The following is a 21,312-nucleotide window of genomic DNA, read 5'->3' as shown; positions in this document are numbered from 1 at the left end:
TCGCTCGGCTAGAAAGGAGGTCGCCTCGGAGGACCCGGGTTTGAAGACGTTCCCTCCTCCTCCGCCGCCGCCGTGTGTCCGAGCCGTCCTCGTTCCTCTGCTCCCGCCTCGCCGTGCTCCCACAACACAAGCCACGGCCACGAGACAGTGGACGTAACGCTCGCCGAGAGAAGGGAAGTGGGCTCCGTTTCCTCTTCCATCAGGCAGGTGAGCCCAAAACATACCATTTTTAACACCGCGGTCACCTCGCGGCGTGAACGGTAGTTAGCGGGACACGCGTGTCCCGGGTGCTCTGTGGATGCGGACACTTGACGGTCCAGCGGCTCGCGCGCCGAGACGAGAAGGTCTCGCGGGCAGCTTAAAGGACTCGCGTGCCGGCGTGAGCGAGTGTCTGCTTGATGCTCCGGTGTGGCCGTGAGCACCAAGGCCCATTGAGTCAGCTCAGCCTTGATCCCTCCACTGTTTATTACCTCTTCCTTCGAAAGCGCCACAAATGGTCGCGATAAACAAAAAAGAAAACCCAATGTTTTTCCCGCATTAACTATTTGTTTGGTCTGGAAAACCAAGATGCCTCCGCGCTTGTAGATAATGACGGCTTTATTGTGACTATAAAGCAAAAACACTGCGGGCTGGAGATAAAGCATGCATTACCAAAAGGTCTTTTGAGCAACATCAAAAAATGATGAGATCCCAAAAAGGTAAAGTCTGAAACGACCACTGGAGCCGGGACACTTGATGGTATTTGGTCGTTAAGATTCATTGGTTCTTGTGATGGCGGTGTCCTGGAAACGTGGCTCTGCAGGTGCGTGTGTATTCTCCGCGTGCGCTCACATGGGCATCTGTCACAGTAGAAAACACACACACACACACACACCTGAAACGATCACATGTTAAAGGTAAGGAATATACCAGGTACAATGCAAGACGATACTGGCCGTTCATCAATAAAGCCCAAATTCGTTTGTTCCATAACTAAATATAAACCCCACACTTACAAAAGAAGAGATAATTTAAAGCTATTTGTAGATAAAGTCCCAAATAAATTCCCAAACCAATTTTTTTTTTTTGTAGTGTTGTCTTTCTTTATTCAATGAACATTTCTTATTAAGCTCCTTTACTCTGTGTCTCAGTGTCACCTGAGCATTTTAATTGTCAATTGTTACGTTTGTTTTGCTCGACCAGATTCTTGGCGCTGACTAATCATATTGCTATGTTGGTTTAGTCGTTATTCATGCCCTAAAGCCCAGAATAAAGTTCATTAGTTTAGTTAAACACATCAAGGATTTGTGTTTTAGCAGTTTTTAAACTGTAAATTGAGAAATACAATAAACTAATAATTCAAGCTACAAATGAGGACTCGAGCTGAATGCTATTCTGTACGCTTCTGTATTGTACTTTTTCAGCGTCACCTCGGCTAATCTGCCGCCTCTTGGTGAACCCAGCTACTCGACTTTCTTTTTTTTTGCAGACGCGTCACTACGTCAGATGTAACCCGTGGCCATTAACAGATTTCATAATGTGCTTCTCAGCATGAAGTTGCAGGTCCGTATGGGGGAGAAGAGCTTAACACAGCGTTGTACAGGTTGTTCAGCCGCTAGTCGGTAAAGAAGACTGTCCATCTTCTATTGCTCGTTTTGTGACTTTGACATGTGAATCTCTGCCTCCTTTTGGGTTTTCACTGCCATTTCAACCTTCGATGGATGACGGTGTTTTTGCTCCAGCCATTAATGACAAGGTTTTGTTTTGTTAACTTTGATTGACTGGGTCATTTTGCTTGTTTTTATGGTTCTGTTTTATACCAATCAAAGATCACAAAATTTAAATATTTAAAGTAAAGGTTGCATCAAGATTGTGAGCGTAACTAATGTTTCGTTTGTTTGATTTATTTTTTAGCGAGTGTACAAGTGCCTTTCGCAGTTCATTTATAGGGCGCTTTATTACCATTCCTACACCTGTGTTACAGTGGAGGGATGGGTCCGATCCAGTATTGGTGTCGGGTTCTAGTATCAATGCAATTCATGGATCCGATATTTCCGATCCATGAAGCCTCCTCTGTGCTTTACTGTCCGCTGAAATGACTCCAAAAGTGTTTCCCTGGGCTGCTGTGCTCACTGGCTGCAAAATGTGAAATGGATTTCACGAAGGGAGACGGGTCTCAATGAGACTTAGAGTAATGAGTCAGGAAATCCATTCCACAGTTTGCAGCGAGCGACCAGGCTAACGTAGTAGCCGTCCAACTTTTCATGACAACATGTCGCTGTTTGGACGTATTTTACACTCAAAACACAGCAAAGCAACGCAGCAGTGAAAATAGTCCCAATCGTTTGTGCTGGATAAAATTGTGTTAGTGCTGCCTTGCTTAAGATTTTCCCCAGGGATTATTAAAGTGATGGTTTTAAAGATATGACAAGTTTATTATGAGACGACGACGTCACGCAGATCCCCACATTGTCCAAATGGAACACAAATAGTTTGTACTGCTTCCTTTTCTGATATTATGCTAACCTCAAGGGGCCTTTTGAGAGAATAAATGATACATTTGTACATTTCATACTTGACTGAGAGGAGTTTATTTCAGCCTCATAAAAAGTCGACAATAATGATAATAACAATATTAGAACAACCGGAGCTCAGAATGGTATTGGTAGATATCCAAATTCAGGTATCGGGATCAGATCAGAAGTGAAAAGCTGTGAATCCCCGTTATAGCGCTCTCGCTATGATGCACAAATCACATCATTTATTGTGTTTTATCCATCTCCTAAATGAAACTGCAAGCATTGCTTGTATCACTTCCTCTTATTGCTTTACTGTGATTGAAGCTTCTGAGTCAGCCTGTCTGGTAGATACAGAGCAGAGGATCACCTCACAGGATGCCAGGCTTGGCCAAGAAGACACACACACACACACACACACACACACACACACACACACACACACACACACACACACACACACACACACACACACACACACACACACACACACACACACACACACACACACACACAGAGGTAAACTGAATCGCTGAAATGGATTCCTGGCCCTGTTTGCTGTAGGCAGCATGTGACTGAGATTACACTGTAGTGCTGGGTCATGCTGTGCCTTCCCACTGTATTCTGTAAAGGTGTGTGTGTGGCAGATTCTTGGCATGTAGTTTTACACCCTGAAATAACATTTGTTTTGATTTATTTTTTTATTGCGCAATTTTGTACCGCAAGGAAATACATATTGTGCCCCTCTTCAAAGTTCTTTTTTTTTTCCTGTCTGTATAATAAAATAAATTTAGTTAAATTGGGATTAAATGGTCTAATATTACATAGTATTCTCTGTCATTCTTGCAGAATCGGGACAAAGTAATTTGTTTCACGATCATATCTCGTCTATCGCCTCCTTAGCGGGCGACTGATGTTTCTTTCTCAAGGGTATGTCTGGTGTAAAACTTAGTTTTTTCTTTGAGCAGCCATTCCTCATATAGGGATGTCTTTTTGTGTGCTTGTTTGTCAGAGCTGTGAATGATTGTCCACGTGCAGCTGCATTGGTTCAAAAAAAAAAAGAAAAAAGAGGCAAACCTTTGTTTGGGTGAATCACATCTGGTCTCGTGTAGTGAGTTAAAGAACAAAATGAGCATTCAGTTACGTTTGAATGGTCCTCCCCTTCCCATGGCATGTGTGTGGCCTGAAAAGACCACTAGAACCAAATGTATTGATTTATTGACTGAAAGCAATTGTACTTTTGTGGAGACGTTCACTTTTTGTTTTCTCATCCCAACAGAGCATTTTCAAGCTAGTCCATATGCGTATTTATGATCATTACTCCAACAATATAGCAAAGACTTCAACTGTGTGTTATTGTTCACTTTGGGGGAGTGTGACTTAAAAGGCCATTGTATAAACTGAGACCTGACGCACATCCTCAGGTTTCCTTTGTGGAAGTCTTCACGGGTCCAAATTGATCCATGGGAAATCTATTTGAGCCAAACAATACGAAGAGCAGTGCAACAATTCGTCAATTAAGGCACAACGCCAGCGGTTGTGCTGGACTTACTACTTCACTCACTCATTTATTTATGTATTTATTTTTAAGACAATCAGACTCATTCATACATCTGCACAGAGACCTAAGGGAATACTACTATCACACTGTAGTGCTCTCATGTAAAAATAAATAAATAAATGAAATCAGCATCATATTGAGACACTTCACCTGATCTAGTAATGAATTGTCACATTTTGCTCTTTGTTGCTATCTGGTCATAGTTTGCTGCACAATTTGTAGCTTATAATATTAGTTTTGCTTTTTTTTTTTAAAACAATGTATCATTTAATACTTTGCATAATATGATACTGATCTTTTTCATTTGTTTTTGCGTCATGGCTGCACATTTTTAATGATTTATTCACCACAGCAATATCAGTCCCGTGTACTACAATAATGACTGATACTCACCCTTTTCTGTATCCAAAGAAATCCAATTAATTATATATATTTTTGAAGAAGCACTTGGAATGTTATCTTAGATATTAACTAGTTATTGTTTCAAATGAAGATGCAATTGTTTTTGTGCCTTATCTTTACAATTGGATGTGTCTACACTTTGCATTCCTGCATTTAAAAAAAATTTCATCTATTTCAGGGTTCTTTAAAATCAGTAGAGTTATATTCCTAGGAAGCAGTAGAGGAAAAACGAGTGGTCAAAATAATTGAACAAAGAGCATCATAAGTGCAGTGGAGTAAATGTCAGGATGAAGCACAGATTCACCCGTGACCCAGATTTGGTGCCTCGCTTTAGAAATGGGTTTGTCTCGTGACATTTCTTCAGGCCAATTAGTGCGGTTCTGAAAATACTGGGACAAATCAACGACCCACATCATTTGTAAGTTTCATAAAAATTTAATCGGCAGCACGGCCTGTGATGAATGAACTGGTAGCAGCAAGCTGAAGAGGATTAGACTTGAATTACAGTTTCCCCATTCATCTGTTGAGGCCTGGAAGGCAGGACCAGTCTGTCCAGCTCACAGCGTGCATCTAAAACTTGTGTAACCTGGGAAATAGAATTCTGCAAAGTTGACTTTAGATCACTAAACGTTTGCATCTATTGAGAAACTATTTTTGGCCGTTGTATTTCACTGCAGTCATAAGTCATATTTTATAACCAAAAAAAGTGTTGAAAGAAAGGGGAAAAGGAGGGGAAAGATACTATAAGCTTCAACGTGCAGTTTTAAAGTATGCAGTATGATGGCGCTGTAGTTCTGACTTGTGGCGCGCAGCTGCATTACAATTAAACCATGTGTTTATTTGTTTAGGTGACTGTGTTACCGGACTGTCCACATAAGTAGATCACAGTAAACTCTGCTCTTATGTTACAGCTTTAGCTTTATACTCCCCTTGCTGCTCACCTTCAGTGTACTGGCCTGTGTGGTAGTGTGACCTCGCTGCAATTTGAGAAGTATAGTTCATGCGCTCTGCTAACAGTACTATCCGGTTTTCCATCTGAGGACCCACATTTGGTGACAGCCTGTGTCCTCCTCCAATCTAAAGCCTCTTCTTTTAATCTCCCAAGCCTTACTTGTTTTGTCTGTCCTCAGCCACACCACATGAACACAAAGCACTTTTCCATAACCTGCATGTGTTTATGTGTCAACTTATTTTAACACATGAAACAATGATAAAATCACTATGCATGAGAGTCTGTCACAGAAAAGATGAATAAATGTGGGTAATTGAACCGATTCGGATTATTTTGATAAGATCTAATTGTAATGCAGTTTTTCTGGTCAAACATGAGTAGTTTTGTTGCTTCAAACCAATCTCAATAAGCAGCAACAAATAGCTGAGTGATTGGTTTGATTATAAAAAAAACTATGGTTATCATCCATTAAGTTGGCAGCTCCTAACCTCAGGGTGAAAACATATACATTTGGTGATTATTTTTCAGATTTTACTTGGAAAAATAAAATGACTTTCCAGATTATTCTGTAGCAAGTATGATTAAAAAAAGAGCCTGAGCTGGAGTTTCAGATTTTCACCGAATACTGTGTCATCATACCTGTATCTTCGCTATAGCCTCGCTTTGCACATTCCAATTGTGTAACCCTCCAATGTGCTGTTGGTTTTGTAATGAAAACCATCAAAATCACTTTCTCTGAAATGGCCCAGTCATAATGTAACCAAGTAACTTTGTTTGCTGTAAAAACAGTTAGTGTTTTAGACCTTTTCGGCTGATAATTGTCAAAGTGCAACGCGGTGTGAAGGCGGGTAATCTGTCTCCACCACTGGTTCCCCCCCGGTGTGTGCAGCAACAGGAGTCTGGCTCTGCCGGGCTTAAGGGATTTCATCAACCTCAAGCAACAATGGATACCTTTTAGTTTATGGTGCTGTTGGGCTCGGTGAGAAAGAATGCCCGAGGCCGTGGGAGGCGCGGCGACCTATAAGAAAAGTGTACAGTTACAGTACAAACCCACTTTGGGAGAGCGAATGTGTGAAACTGCACCCATTCATGTGGCGCTGATGGCATGCTGCGTGGGTGTGTGTGTGTTGCTTTAACAACGGGATGAGAATGTAGGGGGAAAGACTGCACACGTCTGTTCGCCTCATCTCAATGTGATTTCGGAATTCTGGTCCATTTGCTTTATCACAGTAAAAACCAAATATATGCACAGCCTACTTGTTTAAAACACACCATGTAGAACAGTAAAAAAAAATGTTCTTCCAATATTCTGCTGAATATGATTCAATGTAAATTTGCATTTATGTATTTTGAGGTGATGCCAAAGTTCGGACAGCTTGATAATTTTATTAAGATTTCCTGCACAATTGGTGTAAACTGAGATGCTGCTAATGTGGCAACTAATTTCTCTATCAACTTCACAAAAAACATGCTCCAAAAATACTCAAACTCAATTTCTATCGTTATTTTAGTGTTTTAAACATTGCGTGTATGATGTTGTCGTAGTGACGACTTCTGTGTGTCAGTCCAGGTTACGGTCGTCACAAAGGTCCTGATGCTACACAACAAATGGAGTTGAGCCTCTGCTCAATATGTGATTTGCTGTGTCGCAACAAATCTCTGTGTTTAAAGGGGCATTAAAGGTTTGAATCATTTCCTCTTCATCTCCGAGTGCCTTCAAACCAGTGCAGGAGTGGTTGACTGGCTGATCACATTAATTACTTGGTATACAAAATGTCACCACCTCATTCAGCGCCACTCCTCCACTGGTTCACCACCTTTTGAACCTGCCCTTTGAAATCTTTTATCTTTGGCTCCAAGACACGTGATATATTAAGATATATGTCTCTCTGCACTTTTATCTGTCCTCGACAGTGGCAAACTGTTTCAGTTCTTTTTTTTTTTTTTACCGCACCATATCATGACCAGTAAAATCTGTAAGAAGTTGTGGTCGTGTGAGATAAAAGCCAGTGGCGTTTTAAGTTATCCGACCGCCTTGACTGGGCTGCCGCATCGTCACGTTTCGTTCCGCACTGAAAACGGCCGCCGTCTGCGTGGATGTCCCATTCGAGTCGTGCTGTTTGAGCACCACTCAACTCCACCGCACTAACAGGAAGTTGACCACTGTAAACACGACCTTGTAGCCGCTTTACTGCCTCGCACTCGCCCCTCGTGGTGAAATCTGAGCTCCTCACGTGTCCCCTGTCATGTAAGGTATCGGTCACCGGCCCCACTGTCTCATGCCTTGTGTGTACGGATTTCACTGGGCTTGCGGGTCTGTGATTGGGATGCGTCGCAAATGTGTTGTGACGTTTCTTTGGCAGGGAATTTCAATGTTAAAATTTCTTCTTTCACCCTTTGCGGGGGAGGTAACTGTATTTGGTAACTGGTGTAACTATAGTTTCCTCTGAATTGACAATGGTAACTTGAAGGGAATAGTGGACAGTAGGAAAGCAAAATGTGCTAATTATTCAGTGCCCTTCATTACAAAGGACAGAAACCCATTTTCAGAATTTAAATGTTTTTTTTTCCAATTAATTAATTAGGTTAAAATCTTCAATTCACATATTTTACTGAATATAAATTATTAAACTTCAGAGAAAAGGTCTTAATTAATGAAGATTGGATTTATTGAGTTATACAACTGTCTAATAACTTTATTATATTGAAAGTGGTTCAAAACATTCCAAGTTGGTTTAATTGGTGTTCTTGTTGCTCTGTGGCATTATATTACGCCAGTCATCATCATTTTAATGGACGAGTCGTACACAGAGCTGGTGTGCATGTGGCAGGTTGAGAAAATCTTTAAAATTACTTTAAAACTACTACTTGCCTTTAAAGTTGGAAAAAGAAAATAAATCACAAATTACATTGTGGCCCTACGGCAATATTTATCCTGCATCCAGCCTGTCAACAAAACGTTGAGAAGTTGCTGTTTCCTTGCAGTGATGTATTGTTTTCTATCTACAAGTCGTGTTTTCAGGCGCCTGAGCAAAGTAAGTGTTTGCTTGATGCGTATGTAATTGTTCTGTCTCTCATTGTAGTTCCTAGAAACGAGACTCCACCACAAACTGAAAACTACTGTGTGTGCTTGAGGTCATAGTGCTGGTTGCTATTGCTGTATAACACACCAACAAGGGCGGATGTGTTTATTAATCGGAGACACAATTGCAAAGAGTGTTATTTACGGCCCCTTATTTTCATGAAAAAGTAATGATGCTTTCTCTTAATGGCTCCAATACACAAAGACACGTCATCCTGGAACTTGTTGCTTTTAGAGTCTTTATTTGTCTGTATAACAAAAGGGTTTGTTAAACATGCCTACACAAGAATATGGGAGGATTGCGTTTACTCATTGTTTTCTTTGTGTATTTTTCAGTTACTATGACAGGCCATGTCATAACTGATTTGTGGTTGCATATTGTTCCTATATCAGAATAGTGCCCATCCAAACAAAAGCAAGTCATAATTAATGAAATTCTGAAAATATTCCAAAATGATTGTTTTTATGCAAGATTAACAATCACTTCCTGTCCAACTTCTCCATTACTGTTTATACAGCTTTTTAATTTGAGTTTGTATTGTTGTCTGACTTAATGAGTTTTGTGTGTATCTACAACATGAGTCACTTGTTTATAATCCGTTAACTGTATATTCAGCAGTAAATCAGGTGTAATTGGCACAGTAATCTAATCTAATCTCTATAGTTGCATCTTTACTATCCAAGTCTTTTCTTTTTCAGTTTACCAGTCTGTCAGCAGATCTGCTCAGTTGCATTTTCAGGTATTAAAACTAATTTATTAACCATTACACATTAGCGATGGGATCCCAAAGCTCTTGCGTATAGAAGCCTAATCTTGCCGAAGGCACGACGGAGTCTAGACTGGGTGCAAATTCTATGAACACGTACGTTCACTCACAGGTGAATTTAGAACTTGCGACCAAACCACCAATCCGAGCATCTGGTGTGAAAGTTGTTCACCGGCAAGATCCCACACAGCTCGGCACAAGCCTGCACAAGATCCACAGATCAGGTTACCATGGTTATAGATCCAGGCGGGAGGTGTCCACCACTCTGTGTATTCTGGAAGTTAAAATGACCACAGCAGTTTCTTTGTTCCTCCTCGTCTCGCTCACTTTGTTCACTTACTTTTTCCCCCTCTTTCCTCTGATGCTCTTCCAGGCAAACACCCACTCTTTCCCTGCTTTTATTCCCATCGATGTGTGTTTACATAATGCATACAACCCATGAAACGGCAGATTTCTCCACTCTTATGTAATCACGCAAACTCGATTTCACGTCTGCCCTCTCGCTCCACTTCCCCCATGTGTCTCTGTTTTCTCCTGGTTGTCTGAATGTGTGCGACTGGACGCATTCCCAGTCAACACCAGCAGACGGAACGGCTCGAGCAGAGTGCTTTTGTCTCTTGGGCGACAGTGGAGCTGGGCGTTTGAGGATTTCATGCTACAGTAGCACGGCTCTCCTGGTGTTAGCACATGCCTCATCAGACCCGGCGTCCCCCCAGAGGCTTCTGGGATCCGTACTGTCGTACTCTGCATCTCACAGCTGGCTCACAGAGCACAGAAAGCCACAGGCTGGGCAGCACTGTCCTGTGTGTGTAATCCAGTGGTCTGAGAGCCACTGGATGGATGAAACACTGACTAACCATGTCATTTATTTTCCTTTTTTTTTTTTTTACAACATAGCGGTTGAATTTGACACATTTCATTTGTTTATAATAACGAAGTCTCTTTAGGAGAAGTCATGAGACAAGGTCTCATTCAGCACAGAGTCCAACATCAGGTTAAAAAATAAACCTTTTTCTTTTTTCTTTTGTGATTCTCAAAGCAGAAAATTGACAACACACAAAGAAAGCTCTTGTGACTCTTCAGTGTTTATGCTTAACAATGAGTATTTATTTCACTTTTCCCATGCCTTGCAGCTGCTCGGTGCTCGTCTGTTTGTCACCTTCGAAGCGGTTAAAGTTCACTCGATTTAGCTTTTAAGCTGCGCTTTTAGCACAGATATCCAGTTCATGAGCTTCAGGTAGTTTCACTCCCTGTTTAAAATGGTGCATGATCATCTGACAAGTTTTTTTCTTTTTTTTTTTTTCCCCTATGTGGAATTTCCTTCAATTTAAGGGTACGCATATTAGATCTTAAATTGATGAGTGACTGTTTTCTTTAATAAGCTGTTCATCAGAACTACAAAGGCGAGACCCAAGGAGGTTGAAAGCAGAGCTAAATTTATGATTATTGAATTTTCTAGCCAGTTGGTTTACAGCCTGAATTGAACTTAACAGGCTGATGAAAATGACTTGAGAACGTGTTTGGCGAGTTTACCTTCAACTTAAACTAATCCAACCCCCCCCCTCTTCCAAAGACTGTTCCGCCTATCACTAACTTTGAGCCAGATAGATGTTTTGTTTCTGGTTCAACCTGCCTTCTTGAACCCATTTGTTACCTGATGATCTAAATTATAATCGGCACATCAGTCAGTCACTGGTAACTTGTGCTTGTGATTAAATGCTTCCTGTCAAATTAACTTATGTCTCACCTCCCTCCTCCTCCTGCTCCTCCTTTTTATCCTTGACCCCTCTGTGCTTCTCCTCTGTGCCACCTCCCCATCTCTGTATCTCTATCTCTCTCTATATCTATCTCTCTCTCTCTCCTTCCTTCTCTTTCCCCCCCTTCTTTCTTGCTCCTTCCACACAGATGCTCCCAGCCGCCCAGCTTGACAGGAGTGATGGGATGTGTCAACTAGGTATTACGCCTATCCCAACATCTTACACTGCAAGCAGGGGTCCTGGCTGGGTGGGAGATGATCTTTATGAGCGGGGGTGTCGGGGCTGAATCTATTAAAGTTCAGAAAATCAGGAAGGCATCTGCCGACAATTCACGAGACATTGACAGGCACGTCGCGGTAGAAAACCCAACTGTGAAACTTCTTAAGTAGGACGTCGCTGCAGTTTTATTCTCATTGAACACAATAGAGCCAACAGGAATTGAATAAGGGGAATCGAGATGACATGACGCAGCAAAGTTATTTATCCAGGCCTAAACCAGATATCAATGTTTTAAAGCCCGAGGCGATCAGAAAGCCACAGTGACCCCATTTGTCTTTGTGATTGCATTTGTTTGCTGTGTAATTGAATTTGGACATTTGTTTGGGATCAGAATGGTAAACGGCGAGATGCTCTGTGCTTTGGCAGGGTTCATTCACGCATGTAAGCAACTTGTGGCAAATAAATTAATCACTTTATTCTTTGTTGCAAACATTTGATGAATAGATTACAGCTGTAAATCATTTTTATTTAATATTTATATTCAAACAGAAATCACTATTCATCAACTGTGAAAACCTCAAAACAACAAACAACAAAAGCGTTATTAGAAAATACCAATGTGACGCAATGTGTATTTTTAGTTTTAAACATTAACGTATATAAGATGTATGAGCTTAGTTTCCCTTCTGCTGAGATCGACGAGCAATACAAACCAAACTCTTCTCCTGCTAATAATATGCATTTGATATTAAATATTTAGTAAATCTTAATAAATGGTCTGTAAATGTATTATGCTTTATTATTACTGATTTACTTTACTTATTTGTACATAATTCATAACGTTCTTAAAAATTAAAGTGGGGGGGGAAGTCAGTATCGTAGCACACTATACAGTCTGATAATACAGGTAGTTTTTTGCGACTCTGTTCTATTTATTGGTATAAAACTTGTATATATTGTTTATAAGCCTGTCCAATAAGTCAAACATCTCATTTTGGTTTCATTCTCACATAGATCACAGTTCAACAGCTTTTCTCTTTCAGTACATTGAAACCAGTAAGACAGAAACACTCCTTTTGTGTGGAAATAGATGGTGTCGCACATACACTGTGCTCAGTGGAACAAATTGAGATCTTTCTCAGCTCTTTCTTCCTCCTCCACCTGTTTCACCATCTCTCCACTCTCCGATTATTTTGTTCCTCTTCTCTATCAAAAATAATCTCTCATCTGTCTTTCCCCTATCGTCTGTGAATGTGTCTGTCAGACGGTTAATTGATGGTGACATGGATTAATACCTGAAGTGTACAAATTGTTCATCAACATTTCTAGTTTTTAGATGATTTGCAATTTGCAAAGAGGAGCATTTTTGTCTGTTGTCTTGGTGCAACTTGGTAAAGTGTATTGAGTTCATCTTTCACCAAGAGTGGTTCACTAAACACTGGCTGACACAGCTGGACAATTAGAAAGAATATTGATGAGAAAAGTTGCTTTGATTATTTATAAAGCAACCAATTAGTCCTGAATCGGCAAAACTGACAAAAAAAAAACAACCCAACTTATAATGTAAAACTTTGTAGCTATGTGGACATAGCCCACAGATGGATTTAAAAAAAAAAAAAAATTTTTTACTTTATACATTTTCTAGTTACTTGTGTGGTTAAACCTCAAGGCCAGGTGGCAGCTTCTCAGGCATTGTGATGTTGGAACATCCTAGTAAAGTGATTTCCCTCGGAATGAATCATTAATCTTTGTTTATCTGTCTGTTTTTCTCAAGCAGGTGAGGCAGTCCTGGACAATGCGATTGGACTGAAGGATTCATCTACAGTGTTCACGCCAGAGAGAGATAAAGGAGGGACGGGGGCAGACGAGGACGAGGACGACGCGAGGATGGGTGTGGGAAAGAATACCACCTCCAAGTCCATGGACAGTGGCAGTGAAGGAGGGAAATATGAAGAGGAGAGCAAACATGGTGCAGACATCTACCCCATTCCGGTACGCAGCTTCGTTCACCTTTTGTCGTCAATGCTGCTTGTGCGACGAAGACAGACGGTCCTAAGACGAGTTGACGTGATGGACAAATATTGAAGACAATATTTGTACTCTGCCTTATGCTGACATAGCTCTTCTTTGACTCCCTTGTCATGTTTTAACATTGCATTTCAGTGGAAAGGCACACGTTGACTTTCATGGCCACTCAGCTGCCGTCGCTCCGTCTTGACGTTTCCTTTTTTTTTTTTTTGCCCTTCTGGCTTTAGGCCACTGCATTATCTAGGTCAATAGGTAATTTGATAAGGGTCGTAATTTATCCAAGGCCCACTGATGAATCAACACAACACGTGTCACATAAACGCATCAACTGTACTAATTACAAAGTACAAAGATCTTTTTGAAAAGGGTCACCTTTTACTCTTTTCATGGGGGCCGCACTCTGTAACAGCTCACAGTGAGGGAAAAGCAGGACACGCCAGACACCTGTTAGCAGTTGTTCATCAGAGGAGTAACACCGAAAGACAAACGCGTGTATTCACGTCTACAAAACATTTTAAAGTCACCCGTGATCCGAAGGTGCAGGTCTTTGGATTGTGGGAGGACTCCGGAAAAAATCTGCACAGGAAGGACATTCAAACTCGCCACAGAAAGCACAGTGGCCAAGAATTTATCTCAGATCTACTTCCTGCACGACAAACCCAGTGCGAACTACACAGAATGGCCTTAAAGGCTTTTAAAAAAGCTCAGATAATGGGTCTAAATGACAAAGTTTTCTGACCATGAAATGAGTGAGTGTTTGTTATGGCTGTAATCTGATTAGTTCTATATTACGTGGCGTTGTACGTACAAGCCACTTCAATGAAGACTGAAATGGGAGACCTTGACCTCTGATTGTACCCGGCCTTCACTTCAGAGTGTATACAAAGCAGCTCAAGCAAGCTCAACATGACTCGCATGCTGGATTAAAATGCTTTTCACATAAAAGTGTAATAATCATTTTCCAAACATGCATGAACGCATTACATTTGGCTATTGAATTCTTCCGTTTATCTCAGCCAACATTTATGATAAACAATTGTTAAATGTGTTCTGTCATGTCTGCTTTGCCTTCAGCTCTGTTTTTCAGGATGCTGTTTTTGTTTTGGTGGTTTGTTTTAATCTTGGCTGGCAAGGAATTTATTTTGTTAAAATCTCGCTTCAGTTGGTGAAGATTGAAAAGAAGGCTCACTGCACTAACCTGTCCAGCGACATGGAGTCAAGCATGTCCGCTTTTAAAACGTGTTTTGAAACATACCTTTTCTCTTTGGCCTTGAACAACATGTGAGCCAATGCCTTTTTACACAGTTTTTACTTATCTTTTAATGACTTTTATACTACCCATCTTTTTTCTGTATTGTCTGTATCTTTTATCTATTTCATAACCTGTAAATTGTGGACTTTCCAATTTTATATCTTATGTATTCTTTTATACAGCACTTTGGTCCACTGTGGATATTTTAAAGTGCTTCATGAATAGAATAAATAAAAATGGTTTGCTCATTTTTCAGAAAGATTCATCTTATAATGTTTCAGTTTGGTTTCTGTTCGCCTACATGGATAATATTTGTATATATAATAATAAATATCAGTTGATGCAGATTTAAGGAAGTGCTCCCAACATGTTTTAACCACTGGAAAAAAAAAAACTAAGCTGCAGAGTTGTGCAACGGTGAGAACTGTTACCTCACAGCACCGCTTCAATGCTGCAGTTGGCTGACCTTGTAAGTTGACTTTACACGTGTGTTATTAGGTTAACTTGTGACTCCCAAGTTGCTCATCGATGTGAGATTGTCAGCAACTCGGTGTTTCCTCTGTGTTGAAATAACAACTGGGTTTACGCTGCTGTTTGCTCTTCGGTAGCTGAGATGAGTCACTCTGAGTTGGCTGAACTGGGTAAAGAAGATGGACATTAATTAAATTATTGTATTTTCCACACAGCTGTGACAGGGTTTCCTGTGAAAGTTTTCGAGCGATTGTCAAAAAGACAACACCGAGTGATTTTTTTTTACAGTCATTCAGTCACGCACAAATTGAGGCAAACTTCCTTAATTTCTTTCACCCATTTGAGATGTTGTGAAGTTACTTTCTTTTTCCCCACCATGTTTGCAGTATTGACTCAGTAGTGTCAAGAGTTTATCCTCAGTGGACTTGGCTGGTCTGACGTCCAAGCGCTGACAGACACATGGCTTGCTCTATGCCAATCCCCATGTCATTCCATCAGGTTGGGAATCAATCACATAAGCAACATCTATACTTTTTTGTTTTTGTTTTTCAATCTTTCATCATAAAACAAAATGCAGTGACTGAAGTGTCAGGACTGTATTTCTGAGTATGCAGAGAACATACAAGGCCTTGTCGTAACTTGACCACATATGCTCTCAGATAGAATAGTTTGTAGGGTTGGCATTTCTTTTACTGCTGTGAAATTTATCTCTGCAAGTGGACAATGGCTATGCATACTCCTTCCCTTCATCATTTGAAAGTGCCTTCATCAGCCGGCCAACTATGTGTCAAAGCTTTGAACATCCTACTCCGTCTGATTTCCAGGAACCGCCGTGATGCAATTAGGACTTATGTTGCCTTTATGAAACCACCAGCGTGGCCATAACTGTCTAAACTTATGTACGTGTGTGTTTAGGTGGTGGTGAATGGTGTTGGCGGTGCAAATGGAGACCAGGACACTGAGAACACAGAGTTGATGGCCATTTACTCCAAGGAAAACCAAGCAGCCGAAAAGGTAACTGGAGAGTCATTGTAGAAGTGACGCACAAACCAAATGTGCTTTGCTGACAACTATCTAAGCATCTGACAGTCACATGGCTCATAAAACGTAAACCTGCGGCGTCAAGTTCATGACCATCAGCACTGTAATTTCTGAAACAGTCAGCATCAGAGTTTGCTCGTTCATCAACACCTTTACGCCATTTCTTTAAAGTTGTTCCCCAATTGATGTAATTGTTGTACAACAACGAACCCCCTGGTTGTTATTCACAGAGCAACCAAACATGAAAGCTACTGTAGGTTTGCGTTCCCACATGAGGAAGTAGAAGTCACTCGGTTTCATGGAATTTAAAAAGCTTTTAAAACGAGTCAAGTGCGAAATCAGCCCCCACTGAACATTAAATGTGGAACATAACAAATGGTATTGTGAAACTGTCTCGTAAGATTTATTTTTTTTCTGTCTTCCTCTCTGGTCGTCACTTGTGACTGCGCTTTTTTTTTTCTTTTGCAAGAGAACAAACTGTTGTGTTCTGCTTTTTCCAGGAAAGTGTTACTTTTTTTTTTTTTTTTTTTAATCTGACTGTTCGGGGTTTTTCCATTCAGAAATTCCAGCTCTTGTAGGTCACGAGTATTTGACTTATTTCTATACAAAGTAAACCCCATGAAATATATGGATGAATATATTCTCTATGTTCTTTGTCCCTGTGTGCAGAGCTCGATGTCCGAGACCCTCGACAGCACAGACAGTGTAGATGCAAGGAGGATGGATATGATCTATACAATTGAAGACACTCCGCCCTGGTACCTGTGTGTGTTTTTGGGCTTACAGGTAAAATGTACACTTGGGGAAGAACACACCCACACATTCACTGTCGAGTCGGTGCGTGCATGCTTCTCATGCTGAATTTTGCTGCGAGTGTCATCTCCGTGCAGTATTTTTCGTGAACATGTGCCAAGGATTCATTAAGATGATGACGCCAGGCACAGGAATAGAGATTTGCTCAGAGTCGTCATCATGCCGGTGGTTCAGTAGGTTAATGTCTTCAGCCTGTGACTCAGCGTGTTTGTGTTCAACTCTAACACTGGGCTTTTTGCCTTTGGGCCATTTCTCAGAAGAGCTTCATTTGCTGATGTACATGAAGTAAATCTCCAAATTCAAAAGAAATTCAGTGAACAATGGGTTTGACAAAACTGGGCAATATTTTTAGCAGTTGAAATTCAAACGCCTCATCTGGCTTTTAAGACGTCTTGTTTTCATAAAGGCTTGGTCACCTGTGAGTGGGAGAGAATTTTAGACACACCCTGATAGTTCTGTCTGTCTGTCTGTCTGTTATCCCTCATGGCGTGAGATGTCTTTTCTTTTTTTTTTAAATGAGGTTTCTTTAGCAAAACAAAAATGATCATGACTCGGTTCTTTCAATTTTACTTCAGTGACTGGATGTTTTTTGCCAAACTTACCCGATACTTTTCTGACAAAATATTGATTTTGTTCAGGATTATAAACCAAAGACAAAATGTGGTGGTGGACAGGTGTTCATCCGGTGTGTGCTAAAAGCGCACTAAGCGGCCACAATTCTGCCACCAGCGTCTTCCCTTCTCCCTCCAACCAACTCCACATCAGAATCGGCCCGACAGACAGCTTTTGTTACCAGCACTCACGAGCCACAAGTTAGTGTGTGAAACTCCACAGTAAGCCAGACTTCTCAACTATGGCAATGGAAGTAACAATATTGTCCTATCATGTTCTTTCAAATGATGAAATAAACTGATGGGATCACCAAACTACATAAATGGGTAAAGGCCCTTGATCTGGATGCGGAATATGTGTAATTTCCCTGTGTCCATGTCTACCCTTGGCGTAGGTCAGAAATCTCTGATTGCTCTTGTTGTGAGTAGAAAAATGAAATCCATTTTTTTCCTCTTGACTGCTTCGAGCGACAAACTGCAGCTCATGTCTTAGTAATGGCTACAAAGAAAGCCTATGTTTGACACTTCCGCTCCAAGTCATCACGAAGCACTGAACTCGTAGGTGCATGTAAATACTAACTCTGTGGCACTTCTCTTTCCAGCACTACTTGACATGCTTCAGTGGAACTATCGCGGTGCCGTTCCTCCTCGCCGACGCCATGTGTGTTGGCTTTGACCAGTGGGCCACAAGCCAGCTCATAGGGACCATCTTCTTCTGTGTGGGCATCACCACCCTGCTGCAGACCACGCTGGGCTGCAGGTACACACACAATGAATAGCCTATAGGAAGTATTAAATCCATGCCCGCATCCGAATAATAAAGTCCTTTTATAGCCTTTGTGTGTATGTAAAATGTACTTTTCATTATGTCTTTACTGAATTTCCAAGTCCCCATTTTTCGACACTTTCTCCTCCATAAGTACCACTTTAAGACAAGAGCCATCATCTCATATAAGTTCCTCTTTCTCTGCACCTCCTCTTTGTCATTCTGAAGTGTGTGTCTGTGTGTGGGTTTGTTTTTGTTTTTTTTTATCCAATGGAAGGCTCACAGTGATCCACTTAGTTTGCACACTATTTGTATGAAAGGGGTTTGTTTGTTCTGCAGCAGTCGTCTTCTTGCCACCTTTCCTGTGAGAATGTGATGAGTGAAGAACATTTTAAGTTCCTTGTTTTGTTCATGTGACTGGTTGGTTCCTTGTGTGGGAGCACCCAAAAAAAAAAAAAGTAATAATAATAACTTACTCAGAAAAAGCACATAGTTTGCGAACTGAAGGTTGAAGAGATTTTTGCAAGCGAAACGGAACCAAAGATTTAACTGCGGCCTGGTGAAGGGAGCTGCGTTCAGTTCAACTATTGCATCACTCCGGGGTGCACAGCGTGAATAACACTGAGGTTCTAATCGATTAAACACGCAGGCACATCTTTGTCAGCAGCCTGTTGATCGGGAGGGGAAGCCCTGCTGTCGGCCGTGCCAATGTGCTCATGTCGGCAATACCTCATCTGACCCAGTTTCCCACAACTTTGCTACATCCTGTAGGAATGTTTCTCAATCCTCAGGCTCAGCGACCAAGTGTTTGACATGTAACACTTTTCGGGCTTCCAGCAGAGGTTGAAGACAAATTAATTTGGATGTGATGTTTCAGAGCAAAGGTGCAATTGGAAAAATATGTTAGAATCTATTATTAATGCACTTATCTAAAGTGCCTCTTTATTATTCTTTTTTTTTCATTTCCTTTCGTCCTGTGTATGCATATAGTTCATCTGCAGGTCATCTTCATTGTGATTTTAGTTTTGTCATCGTTGTTTGTACTTGCAAATGAAGTTTTCTTGTACAGAATATTGTGTACTTATGCAACCACCTGAGCCAGGTCCAAGGGTCAAAACAGTCATAAAATTCATCAATAGAAATCCACAATATTTCCTGTTGCCATGGATAATATTCCATCTCGACGAAAGCCAGGATGAGTTGGCACAATGTTATATTTTTCTTTCATTAAAATAGAGCGTTTGAGAGATGGGGATTGATCTGTTTTTCTGTTTTTAATAAACTTAATCTTTCCATCGTGGCAGATCAGCGTCATTGTCCTGTTATCAGTGCCAGGGCACCGCAGCTGGGCCCAATAACCTCATTCCTTCGTCTGTGTGACACCACCTCAGTGGCTTGCACCATCGTCTGAGTGAAAATGGTGCACAGACATCCACTTATCTGCCTTTTCTGTTTTGTCTGATTCAAACTTTTAGAACACAAAATGGACAAACATATTTTAGTTTTTATATTATTGAACTGCATGTAGTGGGGGGGGGGGGGGAGTAGTAGACTCCTGTTTAAAAGAATAGTCATTTTAGTGTTTAGATAAAGGAAATCATACATGTTGAGAATGATAGTATCTGATCAGCTGTCCAGTGCATCATTAGAATATACTCATGTGTCATACTTTCCAATAGTCCTCGTCTTTGCTTGATCACCTGCCATCACCGTTTGTAAACTCATAAAGAAAGTGGCACATTTCGCAATTTCCTGTATATATTATTACTCGCATGAGAGGCTACTTTCACCTTGATCTGTTTTGTAGTATCGGCCGATTCCTCAAAAAGTGACTTTTACATTTTGGATCGACTTGATTTCATGGTGACCACACACACATGGCTGCACAAACATTGAACTTTTGAATGAGGATTTTTATTGGAAATCTTATTTTATTCTTAATTCTATCTGCATTGTGAGCACATCAACATATTGTCCTCTGCTTCTAAAAAAGCTTAGCAGATTATGATGTAGATTTTCTTTTTCCATCTACACATCAATGAAGCAGGATCGTTTTGCTAAAATCTAAACTGATATTCCTGGACATTCACATTTTCTTGAAACGTTTCCAGCATTTCATGAGTTTTAGGTCCAAATGTGACTGTATCCCGAGCTCCAAAAATGCTTGATGCTTGATTTTCAGGCTGAACATGGCCGGTATGTGCAGATACTCGGCCACAGGGCAAACATACTGAAATGGATTTTCTCCTGCCAGATGGCAGGCCTCATTCTTTCACTTCAGCCATTCAAGAGAAATTCAAAATTGAGTCACTACTCCTCTACAATGACGGGAGCCAGCTGAGGTTGTTTTCTTGGTACCTTCCTATAGGCCAGGCACGTCAAACTGGGACGAGACCCAAAAATTGTGCTATATATTGTAAGATTATATCTGACGGTCGGTGTGGCATATACATGTAGCAACCAGGAACCTATTATTAAGATAAGAAATTGGAGAAAGGACTGGGCTATTGTTTTCATGGCAAGATTATAGGATTATATTTCCTCACCATTCTCGGATACAAAAACACGGAAGAATCTGCCCCTCGGTTTCCCGGAGAGTGGCAAAGAACAAATGAGTTGAGAGTGGACATCAATGGCAACTCCTGTCTGCACCCAAAGCACTGGGTGGAAAATGCAACTCATCAAACATAGAAGTTGGTACTTTGAACCTGAACTGTATATAATATACTATAGACGTCACGTGGACTGGGATGCTCAGATGATGCATGTGCATGCATATCACTTTATTACTTTATAAGTGTTGCTATCTTAGCCATTTGCAATGCAATTTTGTTCATGTGTGTACCTGAGGTGTGTGTTTTGAATGACAAAGATCTATCTATCCATATACACTTTGGCATTTTACCATATTTGTTTATTTAGTCTGTCTGTCTGTCAGCAGCTTGAAATATGGCCCTCTTCCATTATTAATGTGATATTTTGGGGCGTTAAAGTATTGCTGGTCGTTTATTTTGCTTAGATCACTGCAACTGTCACATGTTGTTATGTGATCTCAAGCTGTGTAAATGGAAACCTCAGTGCACTGAAGGCATCTT

At 40.8% G+C, this 21,312-nt stretch overlaps 1 protein-coding gene across 2 annotated transcripts in view; it reads left to right on the top strand.

Moving 5' to 3' along the window:
* Nucleotides 1-94: 94 nt before the first annotated feature.
* The window catches only part of slc23a2 (solute carrier family 23 member 2), a 29,957-nt gene continuing 8,739 nt past the window's right edge, over nt 95-21,312 (top strand). Inside the window, exons 1-5 of one of the 2 annotated variants that reach the window (XM_080499779.1) lie at nt 95-207; nt 13,010-13,227; nt 15,902-16,000; nt 16,697-16,813; nt 18,054-18,211. In XM_080499779.1, the coding sequence (XP_080355905.1) occupies nt 13,123-13,227; nt 15,902-16,000; nt 16,697-16,813; nt 18,054-18,211 (479 nt within the window). In that variant the 5' untranslated portion in view covers nt 95-207; nt 13,010-13,122. The remainder of the gene's footprint in view (nt 208-13,009; nt 13,228-15,901; nt 16,001-16,696; nt 16,814-18,053; nt 18,212-21,312) is intronic. The other variant, XM_080499780.1, reaches the window with a different exon arrangement.

This window comes from Blennius ocellaris (assembly GCF_963422515.1).
Source record: "Blennius ocellaris genome assembly, chromosome: 7".
Classification (NCBI taxonomy): Eukaryota; Metazoa; Chordata; class Actinopteri; order Blenniiformes; family Blenniidae; genus Blennius; species Blennius ocellaris.
This window is presented reverse-complemented; position numbering and strand designations above follow the sequence as displayed.